Source organism: Oncorhynchus tshawytscha, linkage group LG04, assembly GCF_018296145.1.
Source record: "Oncorhynchus tshawytscha isolate Ot180627B linkage group LG04, Otsh_v2.0, whole genome shotgun sequence".
Classification (NCBI taxonomy): Eukaryota; Metazoa; Chordata; class Actinopteri; order Salmoniformes; family Salmonidae; genus Oncorhynchus; species Oncorhynchus tshawytscha.
In genome coordinates this window covers 607,273-626,466 of record NC_056432.1, presented here as the reverse complement: position 1 = coordinate 626,466, position 19,194 = coordinate 607,273, and the positions used below count along the sequence as shown (strand labels likewise).

Sequence of the window (19,194 nt, the reverse complement as noted above, 5' to 3'; positions counted from 1 at the left end):
CAGCACGGCTGGCCCTCAGAACAGGGCAGCACGGCTGGCCCTCAGAACAGGGCAGCACGGCTGGCCCTCAGAACAGGGCAGCACGGCTGGCCCTCAGAACAGGGCAGCACGGCTGGCCCTCAGAACAGGGCAGCACGGCTGGCCCTCAGAACAGGGCAGCACGGCTGGCCCTCAGAACAGGGCAGCACGGCTGGCTCAGAACAGGGCAGCACGGCTGGCCCTCAGAACAGGGCAGCACGGCTGGCTCAGAACAGGGCAGCACGGCTGGCCCTCAGAACAGGGCAGCACGGCTGGCTCAGAACAGGGCAGCACGGCTGGCCCTCAGAACAGGGCAGCACGGCTGGCTCAGAACAGGGCAGCACGGCTGGCACTTGGATGTACACAGAGAGCTAATATTAATAATATGCATGTCAATCTCTCCTGGCTGAAAGTGGAGGAGAGATTGACTTCATCACCACTTGTTCTGTATTTATGAGAGGTATTGACAGGTTGAATGCACCGAGGTGTCTGTCTAAATGTTATGGGATTTTTAATATGAATAATGACTAAATGATGTATTCATTGAAATAATGTATAGAGATAAATTATGTTTGTTCATTAGGAAGGGGTTATGTAGCATAGATCTAGGAAGAAAGGAATGTTTGTGGGTGTAGAAAGAGAATGAAGAGGGGCATTAACCTATGTTTGAACCGACCTGGCTGTAACTCTGGGGAGATAAGATAGGACAGGGAGAGCCCCTCCAGGGTTCCCTTATCTGGGGGGGACTGGAATTTTCAGCTGAGTGGTTATAAACTGTGGTTAGACTCATGAGAAAATCCCTATGTTAGTGTGTATGTATGTGCATAGGTTAGAATGGTATAACAGGAATGTATTTGTGTATGCACGGCTCTCACAAATACACCTGGATCTGATCAATTGTGAGCTGGGAATTCTGTCTGTTTTATTTAAGACCAGAACTTTACAACCTCTGGGTATCAGACGGATAAAGATAATTGGAATTTATTAACATTGATTACAAAATTACTGAACACTAAACTACTGGCACACAGCTCAGACGCAGGAGCAGCCCAAAGAGGAGATGCGCTATAAGGATTTCTGGACATGGGAGGAAATCCTAAACGGAGAAGGACCCTGGGCTCAGCCTGGAGAATCAAAAAGAACTTTCTTGAGGAGGCAGAGCTCAGGGGAGAGTGCCCCAAAAATTTCTTGGGGGCTCAGGGAGAGTGTGGCAGAGTCAGGAGTCAGACCTGAGCCAACTCTCCCTGTTTATCGTGAGGAGCCAAGGAGGAGACCAGAGCCGGTGTTGGAGGTGAGCGAAACAGAGACTGTGAAGGAGTTAATGGGGAAATTGGAGGAGAGAGAAATGAGGGAGTTGCTGTGTTGGTGCTTTTTGCATGGAATTCGCCCGACGGAACATGTCGGGACTTGATGGCACCTGGGTTAGCGCTCCATACTCGTCCTGAGGTGCGTGTTAGTCGGCTGGTGAAGTTGGTGCCAGCCTCACGCACCAGGCCTCCTGTGTACATCCCTAGCCTTGCACGTCCTGTGCCAGCACTGCTCTCAAGATCTCCAGTACGCCTTCACGGTCTAGCCCATCCTGTGCCACCTCCACATTCCAGCCCTCCGGTAGCAGCTCCCCGCACCAGGCTTCCTGTGCGTGTTCTCGGTTCAGTACCACCAGTACCAGCACCACGCATCAGGCCTACAGTGCGCCTCGCCTCTCCAGCGCTGCCGGAGCCTTTCTCCTCTCCTGCGCTGCCGGAGTCTCCCGTCTGTTCAGTGCTGCCGGATCCTTTCTCCTCTACAGCGCTGCTGGAGTCTCCCGCCTGTTCAGCGCAGCCAGAGCCTTTCTCCTCTACAGCGCTGCTGGAGTCTCCCGCCTGTTCAGCGCAGCCAGGGCCTCTCTCCTCTACAGCGCTGCCGGAGTCTCCCGCCTGTTCAGCGCAGCCAGAGCTGCCAGCCTGCATGGAGCAGCCAGAGCTGCCAGCCTGCATGGAGAGGCCAGAGCTGCCAGCCGGCATGGAGCAGCCAGAGCTGTCAGTCTGCATGGAGCAGCCAGAGCTGCCAGCCTGCATGGAGCAGCCAGAGCTGTCAGTCTGCATGGAGCAGCCAGAGCTGTCAGCCTGCAAGGAGCTGCCAGTCTGCATGGAGCAGCCAGAGCTGCCAGCCTGCATGGAGCAGCCAGAGCTGTCAGTCTGCATGGAGCAGCCAGAGCTGTCAGTCTGCATGGAGCAGCCAGCCTGCATGGAGCAGCCAGAGCTGTCAGTCTGCATGGAGCAGCCAGAGCTGTCAGCCTGCAAGGAGCTGCCAGTCTGCAAGGAGCTGCCAGTCTGCACGGAGCTGTCAGTCTGCAAGGAGCTGCCAGTCTGCACGGAGCTGTCAGTCTGCAAGGAGCTGTCAGTCTGCAAGGAGCTGCCAGTCTATAAGGAGCTGCCAGTCTGCAAGGAGCTGCCAGTCTGCACGGAGCTGTCAGTCTGCAAGGAGCTGTCAGTCTGCAAGGAGCTGCCAGTCTGTAAGGAGCTGCCAGTCTGCAAGGAGCCGCCAGTCTGCACGGAGCCGCCAGAGCTGCCAGTCTGTAAGAAGCCGCCAGAGCTGTCAGCCTACATGGAGCAGCCAGAGCCGCCAGTCAGCGTAGAGCAGCCAGAGCCGCCAGTCAGCATGGAGCAGCCAGATCTTTCAGTCTGCCAGTATCCGCCAGTCGGCCAGACTCTTCCAGATCTGCCAGTCAGCCAGACTCTTCCAGATCCGCCAGTCAGCCAGACTCTTCCAGATCTGCCAGTCAGCCAGACTCTTCCAGATCCGCTAGTCAGCCAGACTCTTCCAGATCTGCCAGTCAGCCAGACTCTTCCAGATCCGCCAGTCAGCCAGACTCTTCCAGATCCGCCAGTCAGCCAGACTCTTCCAGATCCGCCAGTCAGCCAGACTCTTCCAGATCTGCCAGTCAGCCAGACTCTTCCAGATCCGCCAGTCAGCCAGACTCTTCCAGATCCGCCAGTCAGCCAGACTCTTCCAGATCCGCCAGTCAGCCAGACTCTTCCAGATCTGCCAGTCAACCAGACTCTTTCCGCCAGTCAGCCGGGATCTGCCAGAACTGCCAGTCAGCCAGGACTCTTCCAGATCCGCCAGTCAGCCAGACTCTTCCAGGATCCGCCAGTCAGCCAGGACAGTCTTCCAGATCTGCCAGTCAGCCAGGACTCTTCCAGATCTTCTCACTCCTGAGCTTCCTCTCACTCCTGAGCTTCCTCTCACTCCTGACTCTTCCAGCTTTCTCTCACTCCCGAGCTTCCCCTCAGTCCCGAGCTGCCTCAGTCCCGAACTGTCCTTCAGTCCCGATCTGCTCCTCAGTCCAGTGGGGTTCTGGGTGAGGACTACTAGGCCATGGTCGGCGGCGAGGGTGGACTATCCAGGGACGCGAGGAGAGGGGACTAAGACATTGACTGAGTGGGGTCCACGTCCCGCGCCGGAGCCGCCACCATGGACAGACGCCCACCCGGACCCTCCCTATTGTTTTGAGGTGCAGCCAGGATCCGCCAGTCAGCCAGGATCCGCCAGTCGGCCAGGATCCGCCAGTCGGCCAGGATCCGCCAGTCAGCCAGGATCCGCCAGTCGGCCAGGATCCGCCAGTCAGCCAGGATCCGCCAGTCAGCCAGGATCCGCCAGTCAGCCAGGATCTGCCAGCCAGCCAGGATCTGGTAGATCCATCAACCTGCCTGAGCTTCCTCTCACTCCTGAGCTTCCTCTCACTCCTGAGCTTCCTCTCACTCCTGAGCTTCCTCTCACTCCTGAGCTTCCTCTCACTCCCGAGCTCACTCCCCCCTCAGTCCCGAGCTGCCTCAGTCCCAAACTGACCTTCAGTCCCGATCTGCTCCCAGTCCAGTGGGGTTCTGGGTGAGGACTACTAGGCCATGGTCGGCGGCGAGGGTGGACTATCCAGGGACGCGAGGAGAGGGGACTAAGACATTGACTGAGTGGGGTCCACGTCCCGCGCCGGAGCCGCCACCATGGACAGACGCCCACCCGGACCCTCCCTATTGTTTTGAGGTGCGTTCGGGAGTCCGCACCTTAGGGGGGTTTGTCACGCCCTGGTCGAAGTATTTTGTGTTTATCTTCATGTATTGGGTCAGGCCAGGGTGTGGCATGGGTTTTTGTATGTGGTGTGTATATATTGGGATTGTAGCTAGTGGGGTGATCTATCAAAGTCTATGGCTGTCTGGAGTGGTTCTCAATCAGAGGCAGGTGTTTATCGTTGTCTCTGATTGGGAACCATATTTAGGCAGCCATATTCTTTGAGTTTGTCGTGGGGATTGTCCTTAGTGTCATTGTTCCTAGCTCTTTATTTATTTACACAAGTATAGGCTGTTTCGGTTTTCGTTACGTTCTTTGTTTTGTAGTGTTTTGTGTTTATTCGTGTTTCACGTTGTTCATTAAACATGGATCGCAATCTACACGCTGCATTTTGGTCCGACTATCCTTCACACCTAGAAAACCGTAACACATTGACTCGATACTGGTACTCCTTGTATATAGCCTCATTACTAAATCAAATCAAATCAAATCAAATTTTATTTGTCACATACACATGGTTAGCAGATGTTAATGCGAGTGTAGCGAAATGCTTGTGCTTCTAGTTCCGACAGTGCAGTAATAACCAACAAGTAATCTAACTAACAATTCCAAAACTACTGTCTAATACACAGTGTAAGGGGATAAAGAATATGTACATAAGGATATATGAATGAGTGATGGTACAGAGCAGCATAGGCAAGATACAGTAGATGGTATCGAGTACAGTATATACATATGAGATGAGTATGTAAACAAAGTGGCATAGTTAAAGTGGCTAGTGATACATGTATTACATAAGGATGCAGTCGATGATATAGAGTACAGTATATACGTATGCATATGAGATGAATAATGTAGGGTAAGTAACATTATATAAGGTAGCATTGTTTAAAGTGGCTAGTGATATATTTACATCATTTCCCATCAATTCCCATTATTAAAGTGGCTGGAGTTGAGTCAGTGTCAGTGTCAGTGTCAGTGTCAGTGTCAGTGTGTTGGCAGCAGCCACTCAATGTTAGTGGTGGCTGTTTAACAGTCTGATGGCCTTGAGATAGAAGCTGTTTTTCAGTCTCTCGGTCCCAGCTTTGATGCACCTGTACTGACCTCGCCTTCTGGATGATAGCGGGGTGAACAGGCAGTGGCTCGGGTGGTTGATGTCCTTGATGATCTTTATGGCCTTCCTGTAACATCGGGTGGTGTAGGTGTCCTGGAGGGCAGGTAGTTTGCCCCCGGTGATGCGTTGTGCAGACCTCACTACCCTCTGGAGAGCCTTACGGTTGAGGGCGGAGCAGTTGCCGTACCAGGCGGTGATACAGCCCGCCAGGATGCTCTCGATTGTGCATCTGTAGAAGTTTGTGAGTGCTTTTGGTGACAAGCCGAATTTCTTCAGCCTCCTGAGGTTGAAGAGGCGCTGCTGCGCCTTCTTCACGATGCTGTCTGTGTGAGTGGACCAATTCAGTTTGTCTGTGATGTGTATGCCGAGGAACTTAAAACTTGCTACCCTCTCCACTACTGTTCCATCGATGTGGATAGGGGGTGTTCCCTCTGCTGTTTCCTGAAGTCCACAATCATCTCGTTAGTTTTGTTGACGTTGAGTGTGAGGTTATTTTCCTGACACCACACTCCGAGGGCCCTCACCTCCTCCCTGTAGGCCGTCTCGTCGTTGTTGGTAATCAAGCCTACCACTGTTGTGTCGTCCGCAAACTTGATGATTGAGTTGGAGGCGTGCGAGGCCACGCAGTCGTGGGTGAACAGGGAGTACAGGAGAGGGCTCAGAACGCACCCTTGTGGGGCCCCAGTGTTGAGGATCAGCGGGGAGGAGATGTTGATGCCTACCCTCACCACCTGGGGGCGGCCCGTCAGGAAGTCCAGTACCCAGTTGCACAGGGCGGGGTCGAGACCCAGGGTCTCGAGCTTGATGATGTACTATGGTGTTGAATGCCGAGCTGTAGTCGATGAACAGCATTCTCACATAGGTATTCCTCTTGTCCAGATGGGTTAGGGCAGTGTGCAGTGTGGTTGAGATTGCATCGTCTGTGGACCTATTTGGGCGGTAAGCAAATTGGAGTGGGTCTAGGGTGTCAGGTAGGGTAGAGGTGATATGGTCCTTGACTAGTCTCTCAAAGCACTTCATGATGACGGAAGTGAGTGCTACGGGGCGGTAGTCGTTTAGCTCAGTTACCTTAGCTTTCTTGGGAACAGGAACAATGGTGGCCCTCTTGAAGCATGTGGGAACAGCAGACTGGTATAGGGATTGATTGAATATGTCCGTAAACATTGACTTGATACTGGTACTCCTTGTATATAGCCTCATTACTACCTGGTAACCCTAGAATTTGACTCGATATTGGTACACGTTTAAATGTCTTACTCACCTCGGCTGCAGTGAAGACATTGACCGCATACTGGTAGGCCGTGTCAGTAGCCTCATTGTCCTACCTGGCAAAAAGTTATTTGTCTGCCTGGGAGCAAGACATCCTGGTCAAGTCATCCTACTACCTGGTAACCCTAGACATTGACTCGATACTGGTACTCCTTGTATATAGCCTCATTACTACCTGGTAACCCTAGACATTGACTCGATACTGGTACTCCTTGTATATAGCCTCATTACTACCTGGTAACCCTAGACATTGACTCGATACTGGTACTCCTTGTATATAGCCTCATTACTACCTGGTAACCCTAGACATTGACTCGATACTGGTACTCCTTGTATATAGTCTCATTACTACCTGGTAACCCTAGACATTGACTCGATACCGGTACTCCTTGATTAGCGTCCTTATTGTTATTTTGTTGTCTTACTATTTAGGCGCATGTGACAACAACTTTTTTTTTGTCAAGGCACTGTAGCCTTTAATATACAAACAAACTGCAGCATTGCTTTATTGCACTGTGGTTAAATAAGCCTTATTCTATAGACTTCAACACGTTGCTGTCCGTTTTATGAACTCAAGTACTCATTATCCCATCCGAGTAACTGTTCAATGTAAACGTTTAATTGGGAGTGTGTCTTTCATTGTCCTGGTAGATTTATGGCTGTATGGAACCCTGGATGGAACGTCTCTCTCTCCCCGGAGATTGGCTGAGGTCTCTCTCTCCCCAGGGATTGGCTGAGGTCTCTCTCTCCCCAGGGATTGGCTGAGGTCTCTCTCTCCACGGGGATTGGCTGAGGTCTCTCTCTCCACGGCGATTGGCTGAGGTCTCTCTCTCCACGGGGATTGGCTGAGGTCTCTCTCTCCACGGGGATTAGCTGATCGGGTGCCAGTGATGCACATAACAGTATTTAGTTTCTCGCCTTTATGACCACGTGTCAGGGGGCTGATGGGGGCTGATACACGTCTTTATTGCCAGGGAGGCAGGAGAGGTAGAGGTGGATCCAACCAGCACCTCCTATCATCTCCTGACTTTCACTGCTCTCTACTCTGTCTGGCCCGGGCCACGCGCACGCGCCCTTATCAGATGCACCTCGCGCCTCCAACGCTTTGGGGAGGCAAAGTGGCGAGACTGTTTGTGTGTGATTAACTGACTGACTGACTGACTGGCTGGCTGACTGGCTGACCGTGTGAGAAATGAATGGTTACAGATCTCCCTACCTGTACATAGGGGGTCTGGTGACACAGGTCCGAGCACCGCTCCAGAGGACCCCCAAGTGCGCGCGGTGCCGTAACCACGGCGTCCTGTCCTGGCTGAAGGGGCACAAGCGATACTGCTGCTTCAAGGACTGCACCTGTGAGAAATGCATCCTGATCATCGAGAGGCAGCGGGTCATGGCGGCGCAGGTGGCGCTCCGCAAACAGCAGGCCAACGAGAGTCTGGAGAGCAGAGCCCTGCCCGGCATCACAGTGCCTGGATGGGGGGAGAGCATTATCCCTGGGTCTCTGAGAGCCCTGCCCGGCATCACGGTGCCTGGATTGGGGGCGGGGAACCGGGGCCTGCCGCCCCACTCTGGGGACATGGACCTCCAATGGACATCGAAACAGACTGCCAACACACAGGGTAAGCCAATAATAATAGTAATAATAAAAAAAATAATAATAATAACAATAATACAACATTATGTTTTTACTTTTATTGATAAAACACATTTCATTACAAAAATAGATCTTAAATGTGCTGTTTGCATATGGGTAATAGAAAACTTAGCAACAAGAGAGTGGGCATTTGGACACTTAGAAGTGGCTGCATTTATTGGTTGAAAAAATGTATGCTAATATCAACATAGCAAAAAGCATTGCACTAGACTTAAAATACAAATCATTACTGTCTTTATCCCAAATATTGAAGAGATTTAAAAACTGCAAGCGTCACTCCATTAATGCAGTCATTATTTCCCCAGAGTTACACCAACGGTGGCCTGACTTTACAGACACATTATATGTATAGTCTTCTACATATAATAGGTTCACATTTGTGGCAGGGAACAAATAGAGATCATTTAAATAAGTTACAAAACATTTAATTAATAAACAGTAAATGTACATTGTTAAATTCCAGGGTTTTCTCGTGCATTATAAGGACTGCTGCACATCTTGATAAACATGGACTTTTATTTTCAGAAATGATTTGGGAGCAGATATGGGAGAATATGGGAGAGTATTCTCAGCATTTGATCAGACATTGCAGCATTAATTGATATTAATCGCAGTATTCTAACCGACTTGTATTTTGTTTCCACATTACTTGCTATTTATTTTCATGTATAGGCCTAATAGTTTTATTATTGTGAATGAGTCTAAATATTTTTTTTAATCATGCATACAATGGTTTTACTTTTTATAGCCATATAGTCACAGGCTTTGTAAATGTGTTGGTTAATTTGCATAAACCTACAATCCGTTGTTTGTTGGGCTACTGAAATCAAAAGAACATATCACATCATATGATCAAAAACATTTTTGTTTCTCTTTTTAGTCTACATTATTTCAGCTAGGAAGAGATTGTACACTTGTCTTGTATTTTTTCTCTTTTTCAGTGATAGGCATTTATCGATATGATCATGTTTTTAAAATCACTCTTTAATAGCACTTTGTAAATAAAGATATTATTTTCATGAATTGGCCTAATAAACAATCTAGAGGCCTACCTCTAGAGGGGATTTTAAACATAATGCCTACGTTATCATATTGATCATTGGCTATTTGTTTCAAGTGAATGTTCCAAGTGAATGCATTATCCCTGTGTGGGTCAGATACTGTATAGGCATGTGGTTTCAAGAATATACTACAATAGGTTGTTCTGAGAACAGTGTTGTCCAGAGATAGGATAGAACACAAGGACAGAATGCAGGGCATGCAGGTGAAATTGGTATTGAATTTACATCAGATCCATTTCAGTGTGAGGGATGAAGGCATGTCATTAGAAAGGTTACAGTACTCCAGGCTGGACAGGTTCTAATCCAACATAATCGCCATCACTTCTGCATGAGGTCAACTCTCAGTGAAATGTTACCAAGCAAGAGCCAATCTGTTTACAAAATGTGGTCAATGACCATGGAAGACCAATCCTGCTAACAGCATTTCATAGAGAAAACAGTTAATGTTCATAAATTGCGGAGTTGTAGACAAGTTGATCGTCTGTGTAGCGGCAGAACCTACAAAAGCTCTATGTGGCTGTGTAGTCTCTACTAGACCACTATGTTGCTGTGTAGTCTCTGCTAGACCACTATGTGGCTGTGTAGTCTCTGCTAGACCACTATGTGGCTGTGTAGTCTCCACTAGACCTCCATGTTGCTGTGTAGTCTCTACTAGACCACTATGTTGCTGTGTAGTCTCTACTAGACCACTATGTTGCTGTGTAGTCTCTACTAGACCACTATGTTGCTGTGTAGTCTCTACTAGACCACTATGTTGCTGTGTAGTCTCTACTAGACCACTATGTTGCTGTGTAGTCTCTACTAGACCACTATGTTGCTGTGTAGTCTCTACTAGACCTCCATGTTGCTGTGTAGTCTCCACTAGACCTCCATGTTGCTGTGTAGTCTCTACTAGACATCTATGGTGCTGTGTAGTCTCTACTAGACCACTATGTTGCTGTGTAGTCTCCACTAGACCTCCATGTTGCTGTGTAGTCTCCACTAGACCTCTATGTTGCTGTGTAGTCTCTACTAGACCACTATGTTGCTGTGTAGTCTCTACTAGAGCTCTATGTTGCTGTGTAGTCTCTACTAGACCACTATGTTGCTGTGTAGTCTCTACTAGACCACTATGTTGCTGTGTAGTCTCTACTAGACCTCTATGTTGCTGTGTAGTCTCGACTAGACCACGATGTTGCTGTGTTGTCTCTACTAGACCACTATGTTGCTGTGTAGTCTCTACTAGACCACTATGTTGCTGTGTAGTCTCCACTAGACCTCCATGTTGCTGTGTAGTCTCTACTAGACATCTATGGTGCTGTGTGACCTCTACTATACCTATATTGTGCTGTGTAGCCTCAACCAGACCCCTATGTTGCTATGTATCCCCTACTTGACCTCTTTGGTGCTGTGTAGTCTCTACTATACCTCTGTGTAGTCTCTACTAGACCTCTGTGTAGTCTCTACTATACCTCTGTGTAGTCTCAACTAGACCTCTGTGTAGTCTCTACTAGACCTCTGTGTAGTCTCTACTGGACCTCTTCTTGATCTATGTATAGTCTCCACTAGACCTCTGTGTGTTCTCTCTAGAGGGACTACCTCTTCTTGATCTCTATGTAGTCTCTACTAAACCTCTATGTTGCTGTGTAGTTTCTACTAGACCTCTGTGTATTCTCAACTAGACCTCTGTGTATTCTCTTCTATACCTCTGTGTATTCTCTACTAGACCTCTGTGTAGTCTCAACTAGACCTCTTCTATACCTCTGTGTATTCTCTACTAGACCTCTGTGTATTCTCTTCTAGACCTCTGTGTATTCTCTACTAGACCTCTGTGTACTCTCTACTATACCTCTGTGTATTCTCTACTAGACTTCTGTGTATTCTCTACTAGACCTCTGTGTATTCTCTACTAGACCTCTGTGTATTCTCTACTATACCTCTGTGTATTCTCTACTAGACCTCTGTGTATTCTCTTCTAGACCTCTGTGTCGTCTCTTCAAGACCTCTTCTATACCTCTGTGTATTCTCTACTAGACCTCTGTGTAGTCTCTACTAGACCTCTGTGTAGTCTGTACTATACCTCTGTGTAGTCTCTACTATACCTCTGTATATTCTCTTCTAGACCTCTGTGTCGTCTCTTCAAGACCTCTGTGTAGTCTCTTCTAGACCCCTGTGTATTCACTACTATTCCTCTATGTAGTCTCATCTAGACCTCTGTGTATTCTCTACTAGACCTCTTTGTAGACTTTTCTCGACCTCTTCTAGACCTCTGTGTAGTCTCTACTAGACCTCTGTGTATTCTCCGCTAGATGTCTGTTTAGTCTCTTCTATACCTCTGTGTAGTCTCTACTATACCTCTGTATATTCTCTTCTAGACCTCTGTGTCGTCTCTTCAAGACCTCTGTGTAGTCTCTTCTAGACCCCTGTGTATTCACTACTATTCCTCTATGTAGTCTCATCTAGACCTCTGTGTATTCTCTACTAGACCTCTTTGTAGACTTTTCTCGACCTCTTCTAGACCTCTGTGTAGTCTCTACTAGACCTCTGTGTATTCTCTGCTAGACGTCTGTTTAGTCTCTTCTAGACCCTCTGTGTAGTCGCAACTAGACCTCTTCTAGACCTCTGTATAGTATCTACTAGACCTCTGTGTATTCTCTACTGGACCTCTACTAGACCTCTGTGTATTCTCTACTAGACGTCTGTATAGTCTCTTCTAGACCTCTGTGTAGTCTCTTCTAGACCTCTGTGTATTCTCTACAGGACCTATGTGTATTCTCAACTATACCTCTGTGTATTCTCTACTAGACCTCTTCTAGACCTCTGTGTAGTATCTACTAGACCTCTGTGTAGTCTCTACTAGACCTCTGTGTTGCTGTGTAGTCTCTACTAGACCTCTGTGTATTCTCTACTAGACCTCTGTGTATTCTCTTCTAGACCTCTGTGTCGTCTCTTCAAGACCTCTGGGTTGTCTCTACTAGACTTCCTCTTGATTCTCTACTGACCTCTTAGTCTTTCCTAGACCTATGTTTAGTCTCTCCTAGACCTCTGTGTAGTCTCTTCTAGACCCCTGTGTATTCTCTACTATTCCTCTATGTAGTCTCATCTAGACCTCTGTGTATTCTCTACTGGACCTATGTGTATTCTCAACTATACCTCTGTGTAGTCTCAACTAGACCTCTTCTAGACCTCTGTGTAGTATCTACTAGACCTCTGTGTAGTCTCTACTAGACCTCTGTGTAGTCTCAACTAGACCTCTTCTAGACCTCTGTATAGTATCTACTAGACCTCTGTGTATTCTCTACTAGACCTCTGTGTAGTCTCTACTAGACCTCTGTGTAGTCTCTACTATAACTCTGTGTTGTCTCTACTAGACCTCTGTGAATTCTCTACTCAACCTCTTATAGACCTCTGTGTAGTCTGTTCTAGACCTCTGTGTATTCTCTACTAGACCTCTTCTTGATCTATGTTTAGTCTCTACTAGTCCTCTGTGTATTCTCTACTAGATCTCTACTAGACCTCTGTATAATCTCTTCTAGTCCTCTGTGTTTTATCTTCTACACCTGTGTGTAGTCTCTTCTACACCTCTGTGTATTCTCTTTTAGATCCCTGTGTGTTCTCTACTAGACCTCTTCTTGATCTATGTATAGTCTCCACTAGACCTCTGTGTGTTCTCTCTAGAGAGACTACCTTTTCTTGATCTCTATGTAGTCTCTACTATACCTCTATGTTGCTGTGTAGTCTCTACTAGACCTCTGTGTATTCTCTACTAGACCTCTGTGTATTCTCTTCTAGACCTCTGTGTCGTCTCTTCAAGACCTCTGGGTTGTCTCTACTAGACTTCCTCTTGATCTATGTTTAGTCTCTCCTAGACCTCTGTGTAGTCTCTTCTAGACCCCTGTGTATTCTCTACTATTCCTCTATGTAGTCTCATCTAGACCTCTGTGTATTCTCTACTAGACCTCTTTGTAGTCTTTTCTCGACCTCTTCTTGATCTATATTTAGTCTCTACTAGACCTCTGTGTAGTCTCTTCTAGACCCCTGTGTATTCTCTACTATTCCTCTATGGAGTCTCATCTAGACCTCTGTGTAGTCTCTAATAGACCTCTTCTAGATCTCTGTATTCTCTACTAGACCTCTTTGTAGTCTTTTCTAGACCTCTTCTAGACCTCTGTGTTTCTAGACCTCTTCTAGACCTCTGTGTAGTCTCTACTAGACCTCTGTGTAGTCTCTACTAGACCTCTACTAGACTTCTGTATAGTCTCTTCTAGACCTCTGTAGTCTATACTAGACCTCTGTGTAGTCTCTACTAGACCTCTGTGTAGTCTCTACTAGACATCTGTGTAGTCTCTACTAGACCTCTGTATAGTCTCTTCTAGACCCCTGTGTATTCTCTACTATTCCTCTATGTAGTCTCATCTAGACCACTGTGTATTCTCTACTAGACCTCTTTGTAGTCTTTTCTCGGCCTCTTCTTGATCTATGTTTAGTCTCTACTAGACCTCTGTGTATTCTCTACTAGACCTCTGTGTAGTCTCTACTAGTCCTCTGTTTATTCTCTACCAGACCTCTACTAGACCTCTGTGTAGTCTCTACTAGACCTCTGTGGAGTCTCTACTATACCTCTGTGTAGTGTCTACTTGACCTCTGTGTAGTCTCTACTAGACCTCTGTAGTCTATACTAGACCTCTGTGTAGTCTCTACTAGACCTCTGAGTAGTCTCTACTAGACCTCTGTGTAGTGTCTACTTGACCTCTGTGTAGTCTCTACTAGACCTCTGTGTAGTCTCTACTAGACCTCTGTGTATTCTCTTCTAGACCTCTGTGTAGTCTCTACTAGACCTCTTCTTGATCTCTGTGTAGTCTCTACTAGACCTCTATGTAGTCTCTACTAGACCTCTGTGTAGTCTCTACTAGACCTCTTCTTGATCTATGTGTAGTCTCTACTAGACCTCTGTGTAGTCACTACTAGACCTCTGTGTAGTCTCTACTAGACCTCTGTGTATTCTCTTCTAGACCTCTGTGTAGTCTCTACTAGACCTCTTCTTGATCTATGTGTAGTCTCTACTAGACATCTGTGTAGTGTCTACTTGACCTCTGTGTAGTGTTTACTAGACCTCTGTGTAGTGTCTACTAGACCTCTGTGTAGTCTCTACTAGACCTCTGTGTATTCTCTTCAAGACCTCTGTGTAGTCTCTACTAGACCTCTTCTTGATCTCTGTGTAGTCTCTACTAGACCTCTATGTAGTCTCTACTAGACCTCTGTGTAGTGTCTACTTGACCTCTGTGTAGTGTTTACTAGACCTCTGTGTAGTGTCTACTAGACCTCTGTGTATTCTCTACTAGACCTCTGTGTATTCTCTACTAGACCTCTGTGTATTCTCTACTAGACCTCTGTGCATTCTCTACTAGACCTCTGTGTATTCTCTACTAGACCTCTGTGCATTCTCTACTAGACCTCTGTATAGTCTCTACTAGTAGTAGAGGGTTGGGGGTCCTGGCAGTCAGGAGGAGAAGGCTGAGCTTTTCTCCAGCTATAGATAATCTAGATGCATGTTCTCTCATTGAACCCATCAGAACTCCAGGTTGTTGTATTTCACATGTCACTGGTCCCAAGTTAATATGACTGTGTAGCAAGTCAAATTATTTTCATAGGATGTAGTATGCAGTGTTCTGTGTTGTCTGAGTAGCTGTCTGAGTGAGGCTGTTTCTCTGTAGATCTAACTGAGAATGGGTTTGTTTCTGTGTTCTCTGTAGTGCTGAATGAGGATGTGTTTCTGTGTTCTCTGTAGTGCTGAATGAGGATGTGTTTCTGTGTTCTCTGTAGTGCTGAATGAGGATGTGTTTCTGTGTTCTCTGTAGATCTAACTGAGAATGGGTTTGTTTCTGTGTTCTCTGTAGTGCTGAATGAGGATGTGTTTCTGTGTTCTCTGTAGTGCTGAATGAGGATGTGTTTCTGTGTTCTCTGTAGTGCTGAATGAGGATGTGTTTCTGTGTTCTCTGTAGTGCTGAATGAGGATGTGTTTCTGTGTTCTCTGTAGTGCTGAATGAGGATGTGTTTCTGTGTTCTCTGTAGTGCTGAATGAGGATGTGTTTCTGTGTTCTCTGTAGTGCTGAATGAGGATGTGTTTCTGTGTTCTCTGTAGTGCTGAATGAGGATGTGTTTCTGTGTTCTCTGTAGTGCTGAATGAGGATGCGTCGGGGGACCACTCCGGTGGGGAGAATGGTGGTGGTAGCAGCACTGAGAAGGACCAGGTCCATAGCTACTCCCCTGAGGGCTCCAAAACCTCATACTACCCTCCATCCCAGACCAACGAGGGTCGCTGTAGCCTCCCTCTCCCCCTCACTAGCCTCCCTCTCCCCCTGGCCCTCCCTAAGACCTGCAGCACCTCTCCAGAGCTGAAGGCAGACAGGCCCCCTAGGGGCTACCCCGGGGTTGGGGCAGGGGGGCTGCCAGGGGACCACAGCCTGGTGATTGAGGGCCTGTCTGGGTCTGTCTCCCTTCCCTTCAACCTGCGAGCCAACCGGCCACCCCTGGAGGTGCTGAAGAAGATCTTCCCGTCTCACAAGCCCCCGGTGCTGGAGCTGATCCTGCAGGGGTGTGGAGAGGACCTGGTGGGGGCCGTCGAGGTGCTGCTGTCCAGCCGGGCCCAGGAGGCCAGGGGGGGTCACCCCCACAGTCAGGACCTCCACCCCGACACCCTGATCCTGCCCTCCATCAGCCATCTCCTGGACCACTCCCTGGGGTCCTACCACCCTCTGGCCACCTCTGCCAAGTGGTCTGTGGACTCTGCTTTCAGGGTGCCTGAGTCCCTGTGCTTCTCGTTTGATTCGTCGTCCAGCCCCCTGACCCTGCAGCCAGGGTCATTCCCCCATCCACCCCGCCACCCTCTGAGGCTGAGGAACTCTCTGACACGCGGTGGTGGAACCGGACCCTTCTGCAATGACTTGACCCTATGGAACACCATGATGCTGCAGCGGCACCAGCTACGGTCAGCTCAGTACGTCTCTCCTTTTTCCTCCGCTGAGGTCTTCCAACGCTCTCCGCTTCTCTCCTCTCCTCTCTCCTCCTCCTCTCTTCTTCTCTCCTCCTCCTCTCCTCTCCTCTCCTCCTCCTCCTCCTCCTCCTCCTCTCCTCCTCCTCCTCCTCCCCTCCTCCTCCTCCTCTCCTCCCCTCCCCTCCTCCCCACTCCTCTCCTCCTCCCTCTCCTCCTCCCCACTCCTCTCCTCCTCCTCCCCACTCCTCTCCTCCTCCTCCCCCTCCTCCCCTCCTCTCCTCTCCTCTCCTCTCCTCTCCTCGTCCTCCCCACTCCTCTCCTCCTCCTCCTCCTCTCCTCTCTTCTCCTCTCCTCCTCCTCCCCACTCCTCTCCTCCTCCCGCCCCCAGAAGGTGCATTGTCTCTCCCAGCTAGAGGACTGTCCCCCTGCACCCATCTCCCCCACCCCCAGCGCTAAACAGACCCTCTACACCCCAGAGGAGGACTACGAGGACCGCTCAGACTCCTTCGACTCACGAATCCTCAACTCCTCCACCTGAACCAATATGAACAAATTAACCAATATTTAAGCAGAATTCATGTGTGAATAAGTCTTGACTAAGGGCTGTTCTTAGAACAGAGGTGAAGCCAAGGGGAACTGCCCTTATGAGGGTGTTATTCTAGATCATTCCGGTTGTAAAATGGTTGCCAACATATTAAAAAAGATTATCTGCATGTTTTTGAAAACTTTATTATGTTGACTAAATTAGTTTTATGTTATCCTTCCTTCATACTAAATAGTCAGGGTTAAAGCCAGTCCTTAGTTCTGAGTTACTGAAGTTGCTAGCCAAATGAGAGGGTCATTCATTCTGAGGTTGTGAAGTTGCTAGCCAAATGAGAAGGTCATTCATTCTGAGGTTGTGAAGTTGCTAGCCAAATGAGAGGGTCATTCATTCTGAGGTTGTGAAGTTGCTAGCCAAATGAGAAGGTCATTCATTCTGAGGTTGTGAAGTTGCTAGCCAAATGAGAAGGTCATTCATTCTGAGGTTGTGAAGTTGCTAGCCAAATGAGAAGGTCATTCATTCTGAGGTTGTGAAGTTGCTAGCCAAATGAGAAGGTCATTCATTCTGAGGTTGTGAAGTTGCTAGCCAAATGAGAAGGTCATTCATTCTGAGGTTGTGAAGTTGCTAGCCAAATGAGAAGGTCATTCATTCTGAGGTTGTGAAGTTGCTAGCCAAATGAGAAGGTCATTCATTCTGAGGTTGTGAAGTTGCTAGCCAAATGAGAAGGTCATTCATTCTGAGGTTGTGAAGTTGCTAGCCAAATAGGTCATTCATTCTGAAATAGCCAAATGAGAAGGTCATTCATTCTGAGGTTGTGAAGTTGCTAGCCAAATGAGAAGGTCATTCATTCTGAGGTTGTGAAGTTGCTAGCCAAATGAGAAGGTCATTCATTCTGAGGTTGTGAAGTTTAGCCAAATGAGAAGGTCATTCATTCTGAGGTTGTGAAGTTGCTAGCCAAATGAGAAGGTCATTCTTTCTGAGGTTGTGAAGTTGCTAGCCAAATGAGGTCATTCTTTCTGAGGTTGTGAAGTTGCTAGCCAAATGAGGTCATTCTTTCTGAGGTTGTGAAGTTGCTAGCCAAATGAGGTCATTCATTCTGAGGTTGTGAAGTTGCTAGCCAAATGAGAAGGTCATTCATTCTGAGGTTGTGAAGTTGCTAGCCAAATGAGAAGGTCATTCATTCTGAGGTTGTGAAGTTGCTAGCCAAATGAGAAGGTCATTCATTCTGAGGTTGTGAAGTTGCTAGCCAAATGAGGTCATTCTTTCTGTCCATTCTATTTTTAATGGTTGCTATGTTAAACAAATCATTGGCGTGTAGTTGGTGGTGACTAGATGGAGTACAGCTACGACCAAAAGTTACTTTTCATAGCAGGTTAGGAGGGCATTATAGCTAACCCTAACCCTTTGCCTAACATTAATAACCTAATTCTCTTAACCTGCCACGGTAATTCTCCTAACCTGCAGCGTAAGTTGCCCTAACGACAAACTCAGTTCCGGTCGTAGCTGTATTCCACCTAGTCAGAACTTATGTAGCTATGCAGGCTAGCTACTTGTCCTTTGCTACATACGTAGCCAACTTAAGCTAACAAACAATCACGTCAAGCACTGACAGCAAACTATGAACTGACAGCAAACTATGAACTGACAGCAAACTATGAACTGACAGCAAACTATGAACTGACAGCAAACTATGTGTTGATTTGACCTGTATTTCTATTGCCATTTCATTGGATTTATCCTTTATAATGCTAATATATCCATTATAATGAACCTGATAAATACATTTGCCTGGCTCAGAGAAACTGTCAGTCTCGTCATGTTAATATGCATAGCACAGTGGAGATCGCAAAAAAACTGCAACACGACAGGTCAGAGAGGCAGACAAACCCCAACTGTTGGACACTAAATGCTAGCCTAGTAGCATAGGAAAATATGGTCTAGATGCTTTTTTCCAAGGGAGATTAAGTTTATAAATTAACTTGCTGAGCTATGGGACAGTGGATGCGTCATAGAGATTCTATTAAATTACAATATAGCCTAATTATAATTAGTGTTATAATTCAAATTCAAATTCTATGGGATGCATTCATACATCTAATGGAACTGTTAACAGGCATTACCCGTGGAATGTGGGGATTGTTATAACTCCCTTCTATCAACCAATTAGCATCCAGGATCCAACCAACCCGTTTTATAAGAACCAATATGAACATATTGGTCAGACAGTAGCGTACAAATAGCTAAATAAAACTATTGAATTAACATGAACTTGATGCTATTATCATTCCAATACATAGATCTATGTAGTCTATGCTATATGTATCTTTAATACAGTCATCTGGGTTTTCATTTAAAGAGTCTTTATACAGTGCCTTCAGGAAGGTATTCAGACCCCTTGACTTTTTCTACATTTTTGCTACGTTACAGCCTTATTCTGAAATGGATTCATATGATTGTTTTCTCAGCATTCTACACACAATACCCCATAATGGCAAAGTGAAAATGGGTTATGTAGAA

At 47.3% G+C, this 19,194-nt stretch overlaps 1 protein-coding gene across 1 annotated transcript; it reads left to right on the top strand.

Annotated features, from left to right (window-relative positions):
* The first annotated feature begins 7,272 nt into the window (after positions 1-7,272).
* LOC112249406 (doublesex- and mab-3-related transcription factor 3-like) lies at positions 7,273-17,431 on the top strand. Its single transcript, XM_042321237.1, has 3 exons — positions 7,273-8,067; positions 15,320-16,233; positions 16,450-17,431. Exons 1-3 carry the CDS (start codon positions 7,641-7,643, stop codon positions 16,672-16,674), a joined length of 1,566 nt encoding a protein of 521 aa, XP_042177171.1. The 5' UTR covers positions 7,273-7,640; the 3' UTR covers positions 16,675-17,431.
* The last annotated feature ends 1,763 nt before the right edge of the window (positions 17,432-19,194 follow it).

Excerpts from the sequence above, each read along its gene's own strand:
- LOC112249406 (XM_042321237.1), top strand. The coding sequence starts at position 7,641 with ATGAATGGTTACAGATCTCCCTACCTGTACATAGGGGGTCTGGTGACA. Across the intron at positions 8,068-15,319 it reads ACAGACTGCCAACACACAGG|TGCTGAATGAGGATGCGTCG; the intron begins GTAAGCCAATAA and ends TGTTCTCTGTAG. Across the intron at positions 16,234-16,449 it reads CTCTTCTTCTCTCCTCCTCC|CCTCTCCTCCTCCTCCTCCT; the intron begins TCTCCTCTCCTC and ends GTCCTCCCCACT.